Source organism: Vespula vulgaris, chromosome 3 (assembly GCF_905475345.1).
Source record: "Vespula vulgaris chromosome 3, iyVesVulg1.1, whole genome shotgun sequence".
Lineage (NCBI taxonomy): Eukaryota > Metazoa > Arthropoda > Insecta > Hymenoptera > Vespidae > Vespula > Vespula vulgaris.
Genome location: NC_066588.1, coordinates 11,270,333 through 11,290,146, shown reverse-complemented (window position 1 = coordinate 11,290,146; position 19,814 = coordinate 11,270,333). Strand labels below are relative to the sequence as shown.

Here is a 19,814-nt window from a genome sequence, read left to right as displayed (position 1 = left end):
TAATATATTCTGATCGCGGAATGGGTTGGTCACGCGATAAACAAATGAAATACGATATATTCTAAATATAAATATCTTTCTTACAGTGCTACCAGAGTGTCCTATCGATATCACATCGCTATAAGTCCGCTCGACGGTTCCCTTTACATTTCGGATCCAGAATCTCATCAAATTCTTCGTGTACGCGATACGAACGACTACACCGATCCTGATCACAATTGGGAAACCGTAGTTGGATCTGGAGAGCGTTGTCTTCCAGGTGACGAAGCACATTGCGGAGATGGTGCATTGGCAAGAGACGCGAAGTTGGCTTATCCGAAAGGAGTCGCTGTCTCGATAGACAACGTCCTCTATTTTGCCGATGGTACAAATATCAGAATGGTAGACAGAGATGGAATCATCACGACAGTAATCGGTAATCACATGCACAAAGCCCAATGGAAACCGATTCCTTGCGAAGGTACATTAAACGTCGAGGAGGTTCATCTTCGTTGGCCAACGGAATTAGCTATCAATCCACTCGATAATTCTTTACACATGGTCGATGATCACATGGTACTTCAACTGGCACCAGATGGTCGTGTGAAAGTCGTAGCAGGTCGTCCGTTACATTGTGCCTCGCCATTGTCATCCTTCGACACCGAGCTAGCCACTCATGCTACTTTGGTGATGCCTCAAAGTATTGCCTTTGGCCCATCGGGAAATCTATACATCGCTGAGAGCGATTCCCAGCGAATAAATCGCGTGAGAGTTATCGGCACGGATGGTAAAATCTCGCCTTACGCCGGTGCCGAATCCAAATGCAATTGCCTCGAACGTGGCTGCGATTGTTTCGAAGCTGATCATTATTTAGCGTCCACTGCGAAATTCAATACGATATCGTCCGTTGCGGTTTCACCTGACGGTGTCGTACACATCGGCGATCAAGCCAATTATAGAATACGCTCTGTCATGGCAAGTATACCAGATGCGAGTGACGCCAGAGAATACGAGATTTATTCGCCAGATACGCAAGAGATTTACGTCTTCAATAGATTCGGTCAGCACATAGCTACGAAAAATATTTTAACGGGTGAAACGGTCTATCTTTTCACTTACAACGTCAATAGCAGTAACGGCAAGCTCAGCACTGTCACGGATGCGGCTGGCAATAAAGTCTTCCTCTTACGTGACTATAGTAATCAAGTAACTTCCATTGAGAATACCAAAGGGCAAAAGTGTAGACTCCGAATGACTAGAATGTGGATGTTGCACGAATTCAGTACACCGGATAATTACAACGTGACGTTCAATTATCACGGGCCAACTGGACTCCTAGCTAACAAGTTGGACAGCACGGGACGTGGTTACGTCTACGATTACGACGAGTTTGGTAGATTAACAAGCGTTGTTACTCCTACCGGTAAAATGATCAGTCTGACGTTTGATCTCAGCTTGAAAGGAGCCATCGTTAAAATTGGACAAAATAACAGAAAGCCCGTTTCTATGCTGATCAAAGGTTCCTCGGTTGTAACGAAGGTTGGCGAGGCCGAACAAAGAACGACAGTTCTTCCTGATGGTTCCGTCGGTATGGTTACACCTTGGGCTCATACAGTTAGCACGGACACGATGCCTTATTCGATCCTCGCTGAAATAGAACCACTTCTTGGCGAAAGTTATCCAGTACTTGCGAAACAAAGAACCGAAATCGCAGGCGATTTGGCCAATAGGTTCGAATGGCGTTACTTCCTTAGGAAGGTCCAAGGAAACAAAAACCGTGGCAATTCGAAAGCAGTAGCACAAGTTGGCCGCAAACTTCGAGTTAACGGTGAGATCTTGTTATCTTTAGAATACGACAGAGAGACGAACACCGTGGCCGTTTTCATGGATGATCGAGTAGAGCTATTAAACATAACGTACGACAGAACTGCAAGACCATTGAAATGGGGCCCCAGAAATGGGATATTTGCTGGCGTTGAACTCGAATACGATCGATTTAGCAGGCTAACTAGTTGGACCTGGGGAGACATAAGTGAGACTTATGGTTTCGACAGAGCTGGCCGATTATACGAAATTAAGTACAGCGATGGAACGTCTATGATCTATGCCTTCAAAGATATGTTCAGTAGTTTGCCATTGAAGGTTACTACTCCACGTGGAAGTGATTACTTGTTACAATACGATGAGGCTGGTGCTCTACAATCTCTTACAACACCTCGAGGACATATTCATGCGTTCTCTCTTCAAACATCTCTCGGATTCTACAAGTATCAATATTATTCTCCTATGAATCGACATCCCTATGAAATTCTATACAACGACGATGGACAGATACTTGCTAAGGTTTATCCACATCAGAGCGGTAAAGTCGCATACGTTTACGATCACACCGGAAAATTGGAAACCACTTTGGCAGGTAAGTTTAATATTATATATTCGTAAAAATGAAAACGCTATGGAAGAAAAGAAAACGTCGAGATCAAAAAAGGAAAGCAAAGAAATCACATAACCTATAATTTCAGGCTTGTCTTCTATACATTACACGTATCAAGAAACGACCAGCCTGGTTCGTAGCATCGACATCAACGAGCCAAACTTCGAAATGCGTATCGAGTACAAATATCACGCGGGAATTGTCAAAGACGAGAAGATCAAATTCGGAAGTAAGAGTGGTATGGACAACGCGCATTATCGATACCAATACGACGGAAATGCACGGATATCTGGTATCGAGGTCGACATCAACGGAAAACAACTTCCGCAATTACGATTGAAGTACAATCAGAACCTTGGTGTATTGGAGGGTGTCGGTGACCTCAGAATCTATAGAAACGTGTTCAATAGATCGGTCATGCAAGATAGTAGCAAGCAGTTTTTCACTGTCACTGATTATGATGAACATGGTCGTGTTAAGACCGTTCTGATGAACATTCGTTCTTTGGACGTATTCAGAATGGAATTGGAATATGATAATAGAAATCGTATCAAGATGAGAAAACTGATGATCGGTAAGGAGTCCATGGAAAAGAAGGAATGGTCTAGAATGGATAAGATCACGTATAACGCTGATAGTCACGTACTCGAGGTAGCAGATACGGATAATAACTGGCAATACGCATACGATGAGAACGGCAATATAGTTGGTGTAACCGAACATAGCGAAAAGATTGTATTAGGTTATGATAGCGGAGATCGAGTGGTTCAATATGGCGACGTAGAATTTAATTCTTACGATGGCCGAGGATTCGTGGTTATTCGAGGAGAGCACAAATATAGGTAGGTCCCTCAAAACGTATACGTGTGTAATAATCGTTTATTCGTTATATAAAATTTTATTACGTTCTAACATTTCTATCGTTCGAACAGGTACAACTCTAGGGGACAACTTATTCACGCATCGGAACACAAGAAGTTCCAGATCTGGTACTTTTACGATGATCGTGGAAGATTGGTATCTTGGAACGACGACCGAGAGAATATTACTCAATTCTTCTACGCTAATCCAAAGACCCCGGATTTGATAACGCACGTACACTTCCCAAAATCGTCTAAAACATTCCGATTCCTCTACGATCAACGTGACTTCTTAATGACGGTCGAAACCTCCGAACAAAGGTTTTACGTGGCAACCGATCAGAACGGTTCACCGTTGGCTCTTTTCGATACCAATGGAAATCTTATCAAAGAAATGCGTCGTACACCTTTCGGTAAAATCATCAAAGACACCAACCCTGACTTTTACTTGCCCATCGATTTTCATGGAGGTCTGTTCGATCCAAACACGAAATTGATTTATCTAAACAAGAGACTGTACGATCCAACCGTCGGACAATGGATGACACCTGCCTGGGAACAAATGGCGAACGAGCTAACAACGCCAACGGACATCTTCATTTATCGTTTCCGTAACAACGATCCGATCAATTTCAAACAGAACGTCGAATACATGACGGACTTGGCAAGCTGGCTTAAACTTTACGGCTACGATATCTCTTCGATGCTAGGTTCTGAGTACACGAAGCAGATGGTTTATCAACCAAGCGCAACGATCACGTCTCCGCAATTAACACCTGACTTCGGTGTGATGTCAGGGTTACAGTGTATCGTCAATCGTGTCCACGAGAAATTCTCCGATTTAGGATTTGTACCAAAGCCTTTGTTAAAGTTGGAACCTAAGACGAGAAATCTTCTTCCAAGAGTAGCACATCGTCGTGCGGTGTTTGGAGAAGGGATACTCGTTTCAAGAGTCGGTGGTAGAGCATTGGTGAGCGTTGTGGACGGTGTTAACACGGTTGTCCAGGACGTGGTGACTTCGGTCTTCAACAATTCTTACTTCTTGCCTCTCCACTTCAGCGTACACGATCAGGACGTCTTCTACTTTGTCAAGGACAACGCTTTGAAGATCAGAGACGACATGGAAGAACTACAACGGCTTGGTGGTATGTTCAACGTTTCTACTCACGAAACGACCGAGCATGGAGCAGGAACTTGGAAAGAATTGAGACTTCATAATCCAGACGCAGCTGTCGTTATAAAATATGGCGCTGATCCGGAACAAGAAAGGCACAGGATATTGAAACACGCTCACAAACGAGCAGTCGAAAGAGCCTGGGAGATAGAAAAGCAATTGGTAATGGCTGGTTTCCAAGGTAGAGGGGACTGGTCGAAAGAAGAGAAAGACGAGCTTTTAAATCGTGGTACCGTCGATGGTTACGAAGGTGTCGACATTCACAGTGTCCATAGGTATCCTCAATTAGCCGACGATCCTGGTAACGTAGCGTTCACCAGGGATACCAAAAGGAAAAGACGAAAGAGCGGTAACAGACGTAGCAGAAGCCATAGACACGACTCGTGATTCGAGAGGACAACGCGAGCTCGGGAGATCTTTTGGGACTTGATTCGCGTGCCCGCGTGAATCTCGTGGTGAAAAGAATGTGTGGCAAGAAGAAAATAAACAAAGATAATTTATCTTTCTCGCTATCTCTTCTCAACGCACTCAACAAGGAGAGTATAATAACGAACGTAGGTAGTGAATGGGATAGGGAAATTTGAGGGATCGAGAAAGAGAGAGAGAGAGAGAGAGAGAGAGAGAGAGAAAGAAGAAATAAAATTTCAGGGAGAGTGCTACGGTGAGGCAAAGGGAAGGCGGGAAATTTGAAAATAGTATAATCTCTCTTGATCGTTCGCTCCGCGTCCAATAAAACGTGTCAACTAAATCGGGTTAAATATTAAATCCCGGGTAAAAGGAAACACGTTAAATTTGTATTCTTTATACGATTATTCTCTTCTCGTTGCTGTTGACATGTTCGTTTCTTAATTGGGGGAGGGGGGGGATACTAATGGAAGTGAAACGAATAGAATTGAAAAAAGAGACTTCGGATAATTGTTGTATACAGTATGATCTCAAAACAGAAGGTTCAAATCGATCGAAGTGTTACGCATATACTTTCAAGGTGCCGTCCGTGACGAATGAATATCTTAGAGAAACGAGTGCGTGATAAAGAGAGGGCGAGGAAAGGAAGAATAAGAGAAAGAAGAAGAAGAAGAAGAAGAAGAAGAAGAAGCAGGAAGAAGAAAAAGAAGAGGAAGAAGAAGAAGAAGAAGGTCGTCTCGCAAATTCGTCGGAACGTCGATCATCCAACACGGGAGTTATCGAACGTATCCTATGTGTCATCACACATATGGGGATCTCTACATCTGACATACGAGTACTACATGGCGTTTCGACGTTTGATTATCGAGAGAGACGTATCGTGTTCGTCCGAAGATAAATAATCGTGGAGTATATGGGATGAAGACGAAAATAAGAAAGAAATACATTGGCGTACTTTCTTACGTCGAATATTTTTAACATGACGTAATTATGTGTATTAAAGAAAGAGAGAGAGAGAGAGAGAGAGAGGGGGAAGAGAGACAGACGCGAGCAATTGTACATAAAAGCTAATCGATTAATGGTAAATGTAGATAATATACATATGAACATATATATATTGAACGCGAAACTCTCGGTTAATAACCGGGATAGAACTGTCGATAAAAAAAAAAAATAAAAAATAAAGAAAAAAAATGCTTTTTTATATGTATTCGCGCCAAGAACGCGACTGGGTAAAAAGAGGAATAAAATGATGCGTGGCAGAAAACGTTGCGACGGATATAGTGACGGAACGGAAGTATAATAGAGAAAGAAAGATACAGGTACAGATATATACGGAAATAGAGAGAAATAGAGAAAGAGAGAGAGGGAGAGAGGGAGTCGGTAATTTCGAAAAGAACGATTTAAATCAGACTAATCCGTAAGCCGTCACGCGTGCTGTCGTGCCGTTTAAACGTTACGCGAAGTGTGCTAAAGAGGTGTTTTCACTCGATATGTCGGTAGACACGTGTAAATAGTTCGATAGATAACGGGGACGCGTTCGCGTGTCGCGAGTAAAAGGGAAGAGATCGTTTTTAACGATTAAATTTCCCCTTCTCTTCGGCATGTATAGGGGAGGAATAAACACGGTTGAAATGATATTGTCCACGAGAGAAATAACGCTAATAAATAATGAAATAATAATAATAACGATAAGAATAATAACACGATAATAGTAAGAATAATGAGGATAAGAGTAATAAGAATAATAAGGATAGTAATAACGAAAGATATGATAACGGTAATATTACTATTGTACGAAAATGCCCCGCCTATCTTTCTACTAAAAATGAGAAATTATTTTTTGAATTGTGTCGTCGAAGAGGTCCTGTGTAGCCACCGTGTGTCTGTGGGATCGTCCTCCCTTTTTCCCCCCATGATAATATAATACAACATTCTCCCTCGTTCAAACCCTCGCGAATAATACTTCATTGAAAAAAAAAAGAAAGAAAAGATAAATAAATAAAAGTACGACTCATCCACTGTCCTGTCCTGGTCCCCCAAATAAAAAAAAAAGGATAAAAATAAAAATATAAAAAAAAAATAAACATACTTTGTAAAAGATATAGTTGAACATTGTCGGTGTTTATCAGTATCGAGTAATGAAGTAAAAAAGAAAATAAAAAAAAATGTAGATCGAAGTCCGTGGTTTGGATCAAATGAAGTAACTGAGCATAGAAAGTAAAGAAAACATAAAAAAATATAACTGCATACGTATAATTATAATAGAGAAAGGGAGGGAGGAAGAGAGAGAGAGAGAGAGAGAGAGAGAGAGATAGAGAGACAGAGAGAAAAAGAGAAGCAACGTGTGCGAGTGTGCCACGGTCGCTCAACCACGTTGTGTTCCACGTAGGTGTATAATAAATTAAAAGAATAAAAAAAAAAAAAAAGAAAAAGTATACATAATCATAACTGCAGCGTACGTAACTAGTTGAACGAGTTAACGACGTGTGATGAGGAGATTTAGTGAGCAATTTAAAATAAATAAAAAAAAAAAGAGGAAAAAGAAAAAAGAAAAAAGAAAAACGAAAAAAAAAAAGCGAAGAAAGAAAATGAAAAAAAGAGTATGCCTAATGACCCTTATACAGAGATTTACATTGTACATATCCGTTGTGCATAGACAGAATGTGCCGGCAGAATATCTTTTGCATTTTCTCAAAAAAAAAAAGAAAAAAAAAGTAGCGAAACGAAAAGAAATGAAGGGAAAGGAAAAAGTAAGGGAAAGAAGAAGAAAGAAGAAAATAACATATGAAACGACGAGAAATCACGTACGACTCGAGACCCGAGAAGTGTAAACTTCTATCTCTTTAAATAAAATAAACCTTAAGAAAAAAAAAAAAAAAAAAAAGAAAGAAAAGACATTTTACTTTTTACGACGCTCCAAAGATCTCTATTTTATCGAGTTTGCAAGCCCCGTTGTATCGCGTCGTCGTGATTTTCCGTCGCTCTTATATGAAATTCATTGTTTCCATTGATTGATTCTTCTTTATCTATTTGTCTAAATCCGACGTGAATATAATATACACCCATAGATTCTATTATTGCTAAACGAAACGACACACGCGCGACGAACTGTGATTCAAATTCTAATTCTCTCTTCTCTTTACGATTGTTCTTATTTTAAACGACGTTTGCCGAATTTAATTTAACATTTCCAACCGGTAAATTCTTTTCTCTAATTTCGCTGGCACCATTGAAATTCGCGTCTTCGCGCCTTTTCGTTTTCTTTTCCCAATTGTTTTATTACTTCCTCTTTTTATAACAATTTTTTTCAAAAACCCGGCGGAATATAACAAATATAATAGATAATAATACTAAAAAATAATAGAAATAATAATAACGATAATGGTTATTAAAGGAGAAACAAGAAAAAAAAAGAGAAAAGAGGCAAAAGCAAAAGAAGGTAAAAGAGAAAAGAAAAGGGACAAAAAGCAACCAAAAAAAAAAAGAAAAGAAAAGAAATAGTAGCGAAAAAATCTGTTGTACGCGAAAAGGCTCGTAAAAAAAAAGAACAAAGTATTCTACGTGTACACTTCGCGTATTGCGCGAAACTATAGGTAAAACGCAGGAGAGGTAAAATGAAAGAGAGAGAGAGAGAGAGAGAGAAAAAGAGCGAAAGAAAGAAAGAAAGAAAGAAAGAGAAAAAGAGAAAGAAGATAACAAATAGAAAATCGACAAGACGTTTAAAAAAGAAAAGAAAAGATGAAAAAAAAAAAATAAATAAATAAATAAAAAGCCCTGTAATCGAGTTAAACTTTACGCTTAAGCACGTTGCTTCCTTCGCGCTTGCGCTAAACTGTCGACGAGGAGCGAGTTCCAGGAGATATTTTCAAAATTTGCGGGACTATCCCGTGCCTCCCCTCTTCTTCTCGCTCGGAATTGAAGGAATCGAACCTTGACGACGACGATCTCGCGTAGGAAGGAAGCGAAATTTATTATTGTTACGCACGGCCCCTATTTCCTATTTCCTCTGGCGAAGATATAGTCTTCGCAAGTGGAAAGAAAACGGGTGTCGGCACGCGACTAAGGAAAAAGCAATACTTCGTAAACTATCGTGTATGTTGTCTTAATAATACCGAAAGCCTGCTGCGAGTAAAAGCAAATGAGATATGTTTAGAAAGGGAGAGAGAGAAAGAGAGAGAGAATGTGTGTATATGTATGTGAGAGAGAGAGAGAAAGAAAGAGAGAGTTTGTGAAGAATGTGTGTTGATATGTTATGTATGTACGAATGAGAGAGAGAGAGAGAGAGAGAGAGAGAGAGAGAGAGAGAGAGAGAGAGAGAAAGCAAGTACCACTATACATATAAATATAAATATAAATATATATATATATAGATATATATATAGATATATATATATATATAAATATATATATATATACATATATACATATTAATATATGCAAAAATTGTGTTAACGATAAATATCGTGGAAGGGGAAAGAAAGAAAGTCGTGCGCTTTTCTAAAAATATAAAAGTAAAAAAGAAGCGAATCCGGAGGAGAAGATCCTCCTCGCGAGAGGTATAAAGAAATAAAAATAGAAGAAAAGAAAAATGATAAGAAAAGGAAAAAAAGAATCGAGAAGGAAAGAAAGAGAGAGAGAGAGAGAGACAAGAGAAACTTATTAAAGACCGATCGATAACTCGTCGCGCTCGATTTATAAAAGTGCGCGACGGGTGTCGCGGTTACATGACCGTTTAATTTTGTATATAAAAGCGACGAACGAAAAATTATATTTTACTCCATTGACGAATTCGCGTTTGAAGTCGGAGGGCCTGGGGGAGGGGGCAGAGAAACGTAAAAAATACTCGCGAATGATATTCTCGATGAACTGACATAATAATAATAAAAATAATAATAATAATAATAATAATAATAAAAATAATAATAATAATAATAATAATAATAATAATAAATAATAATAATAATAATATTAATAATAATATTAATAATATTAATATTAATAATAATAATAATAATAATAAAAAGGATAAAAGAAAAATCGTGAAGGTCGTCTCAATCTAACGTGTCCCGTATACTTTCACAAATATTAACGAGGAAGATAAACGCAAAACGATAGTAAACGTTTTCTTAAACTCTCATTAGTCGTGCGTTGAGAGACAGCGAAGAAAAAAGAAAAAGAAAAAGAAAAAGAAAAGATAATTAATTCGACGGTGAAGATTGTTTGATGTGGATGATAATTTGAGTCGATATAAATTGAAGATTATTTATTCGGGGAAAAATGTTGGCAAATATAAAAATGACAAAAAATCGAATTACGAGACAAATTTACGGCTCTCCGCTCGTTCGATCCTCATTTCGTCCGGCTCGTTCGTCCGTTCGTCTGTAGTTTTGTTCTCTGTTTGTTTTTTTTATTATTATTATTACTTTTTTTTTTGGGGAAATTTTCTTTTACAAGTATGGAATGGATAAAAGAAAGAAGGAAGGGGAAAAAAGAAAGAAAGAAAGAAAGAAAAAGGAAAAGAAGAAAGAAAGAAGAAAAGAAAAGGAAGGAAGTGGAAAAACATATGTACATATTGATGATAATTGCGATCATTGTGTAAATACTCTTTCAAGGAAACACAACACGTAAAACACATACACGTACACATGGGCACGCATGCGCACGTCGTTGTACGCATCGTGCTCACGCGCGAGGTTTATTTTATAAGACTACATTATTATATATATATATATATATATATACATACACAGACACACACACATACATATATATATATAAATATATATATATATATATATATATATATATATATATATATATTACCGTGTAATGATATTTAACAATAAGGTACATATATTCTATACTCTTACACGCTAAGTACTCAATAAATATATCTATAAAATTTCCTAGTGTTTGTGAATGTCTGTACCTATACCTATCCTGCTAATCCCATCGTTTCGTGACGTCTTAAACTACTACCCCTTTATCCATCCCCCAACCCCTTTATCCTGCCAACTAAATAAAAATTTTCTATTTATTCACACAAATAGATTAATTTGACGTATTATCTTGTAATTATTCGTCGGATCCGTCGTAAGGTCTTTTATAAATATTGTTCCTAAATGTTCTCGCCTTATCCTTGAAACTCTCCTTGTATCTATCTTACACGTTAAATAATTATCTCTTTCTCTCCCTTTTGCTATCATATATTTTTCTCTTCGTTAAACACAAACCGATACTAGATTAAGCGTGTATAAAGATTAAATACGAGTGAAGAAAAAGATTGAGAAAAAGCGTCCTTAGAACGGATCCGTCGCAATCTAAAAAAAAAAGTACCTACGAGAACGCGACGATGTGATGAAAGTTGTTTTTTCTATCGAACTATTAAAAGGAGAGATAATTAAAGTCTTTTAGTAACATTACTGACGAGTTGTTATCATTGCTCTCACACTCTCTCACACTCTTTCTCTCTTTCTAACTGTTTGTTTATATATATATATTATATATATAATTTTCTTTTTCTTTTTGTTTATTTTTCGTTACTTAAAGTTCTACAAGAAAACTTTTAATATTTTCAAGAAAATATTCTCTCGGATTTGAAACATTGCTCGGCAAACACAATTAAATACAATTTACAATATCAGTCTCACACATATATATATATATGTGTATATACATGTACGTATATATATATATATGTATACATATATGTGTGTGTTTGCGTATATACATAACTCGCTTGGATTGGTTTTTTTTATTAAAAAATAGTAGAACATACAGCTTTTGTACATTGAACAAGTCAGTGAAAATCTGCTATTATCGTAGCGTCTGTGCTGCCATGATCAATCTTGACCGTTTCCGTTACTCTGGAAAAAACGATGAAAAAGGTAACAAAAATTTGTTATAGATTTATTCTTTATTTATTCGACGAAAGAGACTTTTTCTTAGCAAAGTGAAATACGAACGTAAAAGTAAAATATTTGCAAAGTATAATCCTGATGCGTTGGAAAAATGAATTCCCAAAACAAAAAGAAATGAAACTAAAAGATACGGCAACAAAATATACGATTAAAAAGAAAAAAAAGAAAAAAGAAAAAAAAGAATGAAAGGGAAAAAAAAAAGAAACAAAAAAAATCCAAAGGGAACGTATTGCTTTAAGGATTAATACTGCACAATATATTCTGCTTTTGTACATTATTTTATTATGAAGTATTTGCTTTGGACAGGTCTTTCCATTTATTACAATTTTTTTGTTTACTCTTCTCAACGTATTTACAATCGTTATGTTTTGTGGGAAATAGAAGATGGAAGAGACACTTGCTTGTCGCGCTTAAATCGAATTAATCGTATTTGAAATTTGTATTTTCATTCAATTTCAATTTGTAAGATTATATCGTATCGTACCGGCGATATTATTTGTTAAGAAGAATATAGAATTTATCGTTAACTTTTATAATACCTACATTTCCCACGAAGAAGAATTGATAAATGCGACGATGAAAACAGAAAACTTAAAATAAATAACAAATGTGCTGATACGTTAAGCAATGCATCGATTCTTACAATTAACGTAGATGTTTACGTAAAATGTAAACGAATCTTTGATTAAAACCTACAAATCGTATATATGCATATAGATAGTATAATCATAAAACTGATCGTGTAGGTGGGAGGGGAAGGAGGGAGGGAGGAAAGAAAGAAAGAAAGGATTAAAAACTGCTTACTTGTGCAATAAGTGTGACAGATATACTGGTGCAAGATTAATTAACTGTGAAAACGATCGTTATTGGATGTACTACTTACACGCATTGTGTTATTACAAAACGATCGATATCGATTACTTTTAAAAAGAAATTAGACTATCTTTATATCTATATAATATTTTGAAAAGTATCACACACATTCGTTATTATAAAATCTTACTAACTTTTAATTTACCGTATAAGACAGCTTCACATTTATGGTTTTCTTATTTAACCGGTTGTTCTTTTAATACGGTAAGTATTTATATGATCTAACCGAAAACTATTATTCTTAAATAATTTCCTAGGAGCAATTTTAAAGCATTAACACATCTATCTTATTATTATTAGAATATTCCCAAAACTATGGGAACATATTTTATATGAAAAATATGTGGAGCACCGTGTACTTGTATCAAGGAATGTGTATTAATTATTAATAATATACTGTTGAAAAATATAAACAAGTCGATGAAGTACCAGGTGCACAGCCAAATTTTACAAAAATATTATCAAGAGCTATAGCTATTACGACTTAATATTGCGTTACGCTCCGTTTTCAAAACTTTAGAAATTTCCTGACTAGAAAGATACAAAAATGTGAAAGAACTATAATTTATTTAACTTTGTATCTTTATTCAAAATACTATATATTATTACCTACTAAATGTATCCGAAGAAGTCCTACGATAAAAAAAAAGTTTTGCATTTAAATTTTTATACTGTTAATTTTTCTTAAGTGCAAAAGGAATTAACATAATAAAGCACCTTCGAGTTTTTCTATTCCTGAACACAGGCGTACGTATGTACGTACTGTACGCAAAGTACGAAGGTATATATTATATATATATATATATACATAATCAGATATATATACAATATACATATACGAAGATGTATATATATATATATATACATATATGAATAGGTATAGTAAATAATATAATCGCCAACATTCGTATATCATTAGCAAAATGTTGGTGTTCCAGTAACAAATATAATAAACAATTGCATATACAAATATACAAGCACATTTGTATTCAAAATCGACAAATAATGATTCAGCAATTGTAGTGCTACTCCTTTGGAGCATAACCAATTCGACTCAATTATGGCATTACTTACTCAAGGCCCAGAGACCAATTGATACCTTGCACTAGGAACAGAATTAGTGGTTGCCATGCAACTAACCACCTTATCCAATCCAATAATTGACCATATAATACATGTGGCCGTTCCCATCTTTAAAAATCATTAAGGCTGATATAGCGTATACATACATGCGTATACCATTTTGTAAAAAGAATGTTCTTTATCTGCAAAAGGATACGGATTGTGAAACATCTTCTTGAGATCGACCTTTTCTTTACAATAAGGACATGTCTGTTTTTTCCCTACGATGCACCAACCTCTAATGCAAAATTCATGAAAGACATGTTCGCAGCTAAGTTTAAATGTATTTTCGATAACACCTTCTTCGTGTTCTAAGACTAACAACTTGTTTCCACATACAGCACATACTCCTGGCTCTAAAGTTCTTGTTGGCATACTGCCTGGAGCATAATACTGTAAATTATATAAGATTTTATGAACATCGCAATAGTTTCATAATATATTTCTACGAAGTACTCACTCCTACGTGTGAAGCCATTTTGTCAGCACATATTTCAGCAACATCCCTTCCAAGAACTCCAAAATAGAGGCCATAAAATAAAAAAAGTACACCGTAATCCATCCAAATTTGAGGCTTCACCTCAAATACAAGATTGAAACCAAAAAACGTTGCTAATATTATCATATATCCAATTATACCCAAAACATAACTAAGCTTGTAAATAAAGTAAAACCACTTGTACACTAATCTGTAAAAAAACAAAAAAAATATATAACAAACAGTTCAATGAACTATTTTAAAAATAAAATACAAGACTTATTATTTTATAATAACAATCATACCTGGGAGTTGTACCTTGTATTGGTTTCTGAATAGCTTTTCTTACTACAAGTCCCGTTATACATGACGTAACTAACCATAGAAAAATAAATCTCCACCATTGATTATATAGACTCATACCAAATGGAATTAGCCACATAATTATCAATGTTATTAACTACACAAAAATTATATACTTCTTATCGTGTCGATGATATGAAATATTATTAATATAATTAAGACGTACTTTATTTTACCTGATATGATTTAAAATGTCTCTTTTTCCATTCGATTAAAAAGATCTGTCCTAATATTAATGTTACTATTAAAATTATTAGCATTTCGGCATGCATCGATTCATGGCCTTCATGTTCTTTGTGCATTTTTATATGTTCTACCCTAAAAAGTCATTGAATTTTACATTTGCGCAAATTGAATTTTTTTGCTTGTTTATATATTAACATATATTGCAACGAATAATAACTTTATATTATTATAAACGGTTTACCTCCATTTTTCTGCAGCGGTCATCTCGTCTTCACTCTGAAAAAATGAAAGATATTATTTATTTTATAATATCATAAATATACCTACATACATATCATATATTATTGATTAAATTCCAACTTATTTACAACAAATGGATAGTATATGCACGTTATATGAACACATCTTATCTCTATGTAAACATAAAAATAATTATAACGATAATGTCATTTTTGAATTCCTCATGCGATTTAAGAGGTTATATTTTACGTATGTTCACTTTATTTTCTAAATTATTATTATTGAGAAATTAAAATGTACATTTACAAAAAGATATATACATACTTTATTTGGCATCGTATGTAGATCCATGATTTATAATATTTTTAACCAACAATGAATAAATAGATTTTAACAAACTGGCATAATGTACCCGTTGCTGGGTGGCACATCTTAAGGTACTATTCACACCGACGATGATAAACTCATATTAAGAATAATCATAAATTATTCTAAAATATCTGTATATAAATAAATGTTTACGTAAGAACAGTTGAAGATCAAATAAGATCGATTGTATATTAATTAATTTAAATATATAAAAGATTTTTTCACGACATTTAATTGTTTTTATATATACAAAATCCACACATTTAAATGATTAATATTTTGTTTTTAACTCTCACGTTGCAATAAGTCAGCCATATTGACTTTATAAAAAAGTAATAGGATACCGTGCGATATTTAATAAAATTTATATTAATAATTTTTTTGAATGACAATGACGTATATAATAATTTTTTTTTAATAAAATTGACAGAATTATACGATCGTACAAAAGTTTGTAAATAAAGATCAATCCAAATTATTCAATTTTTTGTTACGTTGCTATATAAAGATTAAAGCAAATCAATTGATATAAAATACAGTCTTATTACCGAGCCATTTGTTAAAAATAGAATGTAATTTAATTTTCCAGCCGTTGTATATAATGAAACATTTATTCCCCGACATATATATACACATAATATATCTGTAAATAAAAAAATGTGCTTCACGATAGTATAAAGTATCAATAATAAAATCTAAACCTACCTTATAAGACAGATGAAGGATACTAATAAATTACATAAAAAGTAGTAACATTATCAAATAAGATTCGTACAAGTCGGTTAAAGCGCACGAACTCGATGTTAGAACGTAGTATAGAAAAGAAAAAATATACGTAGTAAATAACTTAAAACTACCCCAGGCGATATAATTTTAGCACAATACTTTATCGCTTCACATAAACGTAATAACATTTAAAGTTAAAACGTTTTAAAATTTCGCGGTAGACGAATTATCAAGATGGCGTCGCAACGTTGTCGATAAGCAATGCCGTCTAGTGTAAATCTATTCGGACATGTTCGTACGTCGTCGGTCATCGTCGGTAGATAAACCACGCCCATCGGAGCCGATCAGAGAGGGAAGCTGGTAACTCATTTCGTGAAGGAGCGACATGAGCGCTTGTACCGTTTCTTGAGAGAAGGCGCGACGCGATTACGACGGATTCCATTGCTGTAAAATACGCGCGACGGAGAAGTGTCAGCCGGTCTTGAGACCGTTCGTGAGTTCAGTGAGTGTTCCAGTGCGTGATTGGTTTCGTTCTGGACACGTGTTTACAATTTAGATTAAGTTTTGGAAGACGCTTCGAAAGAATATCGGTGTAGGAAGAAAAGAAAGATCGTCTGCCTCGAGGAATTACTTTCGAGTAAGTAAGAACGAGACGAAAGGAAATACGAGAAAATCTAATACGTTTTAACGGGTGCGTTTAACGACAATTTTATGTATCGAATTATTCATATGTTAATATATATACATACATATATATATATATATATATATATATATATATATAATGTATGTGTGTGTATCCTTTTGACAGCACCTCGATGAATTCTACGTAATTTGCCATGCATCGGTGCGTATACGACGACAGAGAAAAGAAATATATAGTATATACGACACGCATCGTGGCGAATCACGATCGAATTACATTTATTTTCTTCTAACGATATTATTTCTCTCTCTCTAAAGGATATCGCTAAGACTCGAATATACAACGAAAGATTCTCGTTAGTAAAACAAAAAAAGAAAACAAAGAAAAAGGTCTTCGTAATATCGTTCTCGTTAATATTATTGGTACCTCGATTTAATATACTTTCTGCTTAGAATCTGTTTACGTAAAATCCCAGTCGAGTTGACCGAGGTTAGCGGTGATTACGTAGACGCGACGCGCAGCGATGTTCACGGTAAAGAATTTGAAAAACATTTCCGCGTGTTCTCTCTTCCTTCCTACGATGGAACGAAAACGATCCATGTTTGGATATCGAATTATTTTTTTCTTTTCTTTTCTTTTTTCTTTTTATTTTATATCAATCTCTTTTTATCATATTCGGCATAGAATCGTAGGAAATATATTATTGATAAAAAATATTTTACTCGCAAATTTTTTCCACAGAGATTTGCCGAACTTTACGTTTGCCAACCAACGTTTCGTTTTAACGTCGAACGAAAAGTTTTGTCTGTGTGTGGCTTACTCGGTTTAACAGGTAGTCTCGTTGTCGTTCGTTCGTTCGTTCGGTCGTTGTTGCCACATCGAAAAGATTTTGTCTAACCTAAGTGACCCTGAATGTACATAGAATCGAACGAAAACCGAGACGAGTCTGGTCAATAGTTCTACCATCGATCTCCGTTCTATCGTTAGATCCAATATCGAATCCGTAGATCACGTTTATCTGTTGCGTTCTATCTGTCTCCGATCTCGTATCCTTTCGTTTTTCGGTATATACTATGTACGTGGGAACTGAATTCTTTTGTGTATGATTATATGTTGTAAATAAGAAAGAAGAAAAAAAAATAATCGATCGATTAGAGGTTATGTAATAACGCCATTTTATTAGACACCTATGATGACAATCGTACTTTGATTATTACAAATATATTCTTAATTTATATTTGATTTGTTTATTTCATAAAAATTCTTTTCGTATTAATTATATATATATATAGTTAATTTTATATATATATTTTATATATATAATTGATTATATATATAATAAAAAATATTATAAAAATTCTTTTCATATTAATTATATATATATATATATAATTTAATATGTATATTTTATATATATATAATCGATTGTATATATAAAAAAAATATTATAAAAATAACAATATAAAAATTTTTTTCGTATTAATTATATATATATAGTTAATTTTATATATATATTTTATATATATAATTGATTATATATATAATAAAAAATATTATAAAAATTCTTTTCATATTAATTATATATATATATATATATAATTTAATATGTATATTTTATATATATATAATCGATTGTATATATAAAAAAAATATTATAAAAATAAAAATATAAAAATTCTTTTCGTATTAATTATATATATATAGTTAATTTTATATATATATTTTATATATAATTGATTATATATATATAATAAAAAATATAAAAATTCTTGTCTTATTAATTATATATATATAATTAATTTAATATATATATATTTATATATAAATGTCCAGTGTTTTCTGCGTTGATTAGAAAATACTTTTGCGTAGCGGCATTCCTCTATGCGTTTAAATAGAATAGAAAAATGCACGACACGTAACTTCGTTTACTTTTCATTTTAGCATGTGCATATTAACGTAATGAATAATATTGCATAGTTATTCTGGTTACTTCGATACATAATTGTTCGTAGTGTGTAACAATAACATATATATAGATACATTTAAAATAATAATACAAATATGACACATACACACACTTACGTATATACGTACGTGAAAATGGTAGGTAGAAAAACAAATATTTTTGTTTAACGATCGAATATCATACGAATGAATACGTAAACAAATATATATATATATATACAACACATAAATAAAAATAAAACATTTATATATTCAGTTGCCGCACAGTCATCAGTGGATTACGTCGAAGGGGTTTACAAACTCGATTCGTAAGTCAGAGAACTTGGAAGGTACAAAGTTCTCGTGTTCGCTCGTTCGGATGTTGTATTCTCTATTGGCGAGTGTCCAAGTTTCGGTTCTGCTCTCACCGTGTTCTCTCTCTTCTAAGCTATTCTGCCATTGCCAATTCCACCTCGGTTGCGCTACGTGCTATCTTGTCTTCCACGAATGCAATGGTGTGCACGCGCGAGAGAATCTCTTCTCTATCCACTTTTACGCGTGGTATATGGATATACAGTGTGTCTTCAATTTTTCCAAAGAAACTTTTCAAATCTCTTAAGATCTTGATGAATTTTGGAAGGTTTACAAAATTTATGTTCTCTTTTCTTTTTCCTTTTTTTATTTTTTATTTATTTATTTATTTTTTTTTTGCTACGTAAACTTGGATGGAACACTATTTGTTGAGAAATAGAAGATAAGCTTATTTTTTTTTTCTTTTTTTTTTTTTGTATATATAAGTCAACTTTTATCGTTTAAGATCTCGTTGATTTTTGATAGAACCTATAAAAAATTCATACGTTTTCTTTTTTCTTCTTTTATTTTTTATTTTTTATTTTTTTACTAGAGAAATGTTTCTAAACTTGGATGGAACTCTATTTGTTGAGAAATAAAAGATAAGCTTATTTTTTTTTTTTTTTTTGTATATATAAGTCAACTTTTATCGTTTAAGATCTCGTTGATTTTTGTTAGAACCTATAAAAAATTTATACGTTTTCTTTTCTCTTTTTTTTTTTATTTTTTATTTTTTTACTA

General features: G+C 34.0%; 3 protein-coding genes across 24 annotated transcripts in view; 2 read left to right on the top strand and 1 right to left on the bottom strand.

Annotated features, from left to right (window-relative positions):
* LOC127062385 (teneurin-m) overlaps positions 1 to 7,287 on the top strand; it is a 682,969-nt gene extending 675,682 nt beyond the window's left edge. For all 15 annotated transcript variants that reach the window (XM_050990459.1, XM_050990457.1, XM_050990458.1 and 12 more), the window contains 3 exons: positions 87 to 2,395; positions 2,502 to 3,255; positions 3,346 to 7,287. In XM_050990459.1, coding sequence (XP_050846416.1) covers positions 87 to 2,395; positions 2,502 to 3,255; positions 3,346 to 4,834 — 4,552 coding nt within the window. In that variant the 3' untranslated portion in view covers positions 4,835 to 7,287. The remainder of the gene's footprint in view (positions 1 to 86; positions 2,396 to 2,501; positions 3,256 to 3,345) is intronic.
* Positions 7,288 to 11,064: 3,777 nt separating this feature from the next.
* Positions 11,065 to 15,658, bottom strand: LOC127062390 (RING finger protein 121). Of its 4 annotated transcripts, XM_050990481.1 has the most exons (8): positions 15,362 to 15,644; positions 15,039 to 15,073; positions 14,788 to 14,929; positions 14,554 to 14,708; positions 14,231 to 14,459; positions 13,928 to 14,163; positions 13,723 to 13,839; positions 11,065 to 11,721 (listed from the first exon to the last, which is right to left on the bottom strand). In XM_050990481.1, exons 1-8 carry the CDS (start codon positions 15,386 to 15,388, stop codon positions 11,655 to 11,657), a joined length of 1,008 nt encoding a protein of 335 aa, XP_050846438.1. In that variant the 5' UTR covers positions 15,389 to 15,644; the 3' UTR covers positions 11,065 to 11,654. The 4 variants fall into 4 exon arrangements, with proteins under 4 accessions (XP_050846438.1, XP_050846441.1, XP_050846439.1 ...); XM_050990482.1 differs by lacking the exon at positions 11,065 to 11,721 and having other exon boundaries at positions 12,035 to 13,839; positions 15,362 to 15,642; XM_050990483.1 differs by lacking the exon at positions 11,065 to 11,721 and having other exon boundaries at positions 13,769 to 13,913; positions 14,007 to 14,163; positions 15,362 to 15,658.
* An 838-nt stretch (positions 15,659 to 16,496) lies between these two features.
* Positions 16,497 to 19,814, top strand: part of LOC127062387 (protein kinase C and casein kinase substrate in neurons protein 1) — a 51,575-nt gene continuing 48,257 nt past the window's right edge. For 3 of the 5 annotated variants that reach the window (XM_050990472.1, XM_050990469.1, XM_050990473.1), the window contains exon 1: positions 16,498 to 16,769. The gene's annotated coding sequence lies outside the window, so the exon portion shown is untranslated. Of the gene's footprint in view, positions 16,824 to 19,814 lie in introns of all 5 variants that reach the window. The other 2 variants (XM_050990474.1, XM_050990470.1) reach the window with 2 other exon arrangements.

What these genes read in the sequence shown, in the direction of transcription:
- LOC127062390 (XM_050990481.1), bottom strand. Translation starts at nt 15,388, where the DNA reads ATGGATCTACATACGATGCCAAATAAA. An exon ending in ACCGCTGCAGAAAAATGGAG is followed by an intron (nt 14,930 to 15,038) that starts GTAAACCGTTTA and finishes ATGACTTTTTAG; the next exon opens with GGTAGAACATATAAAAATGC. An exon ending in AATTGGTCTCTGGGCCTTGA is followed by an intron (nt 11,722 to 13,722) that starts GTAAGTAATGCC and finishes CGTTTTTTCCAG; the next exon opens with AGTAACGGAAACGGTCAAGA.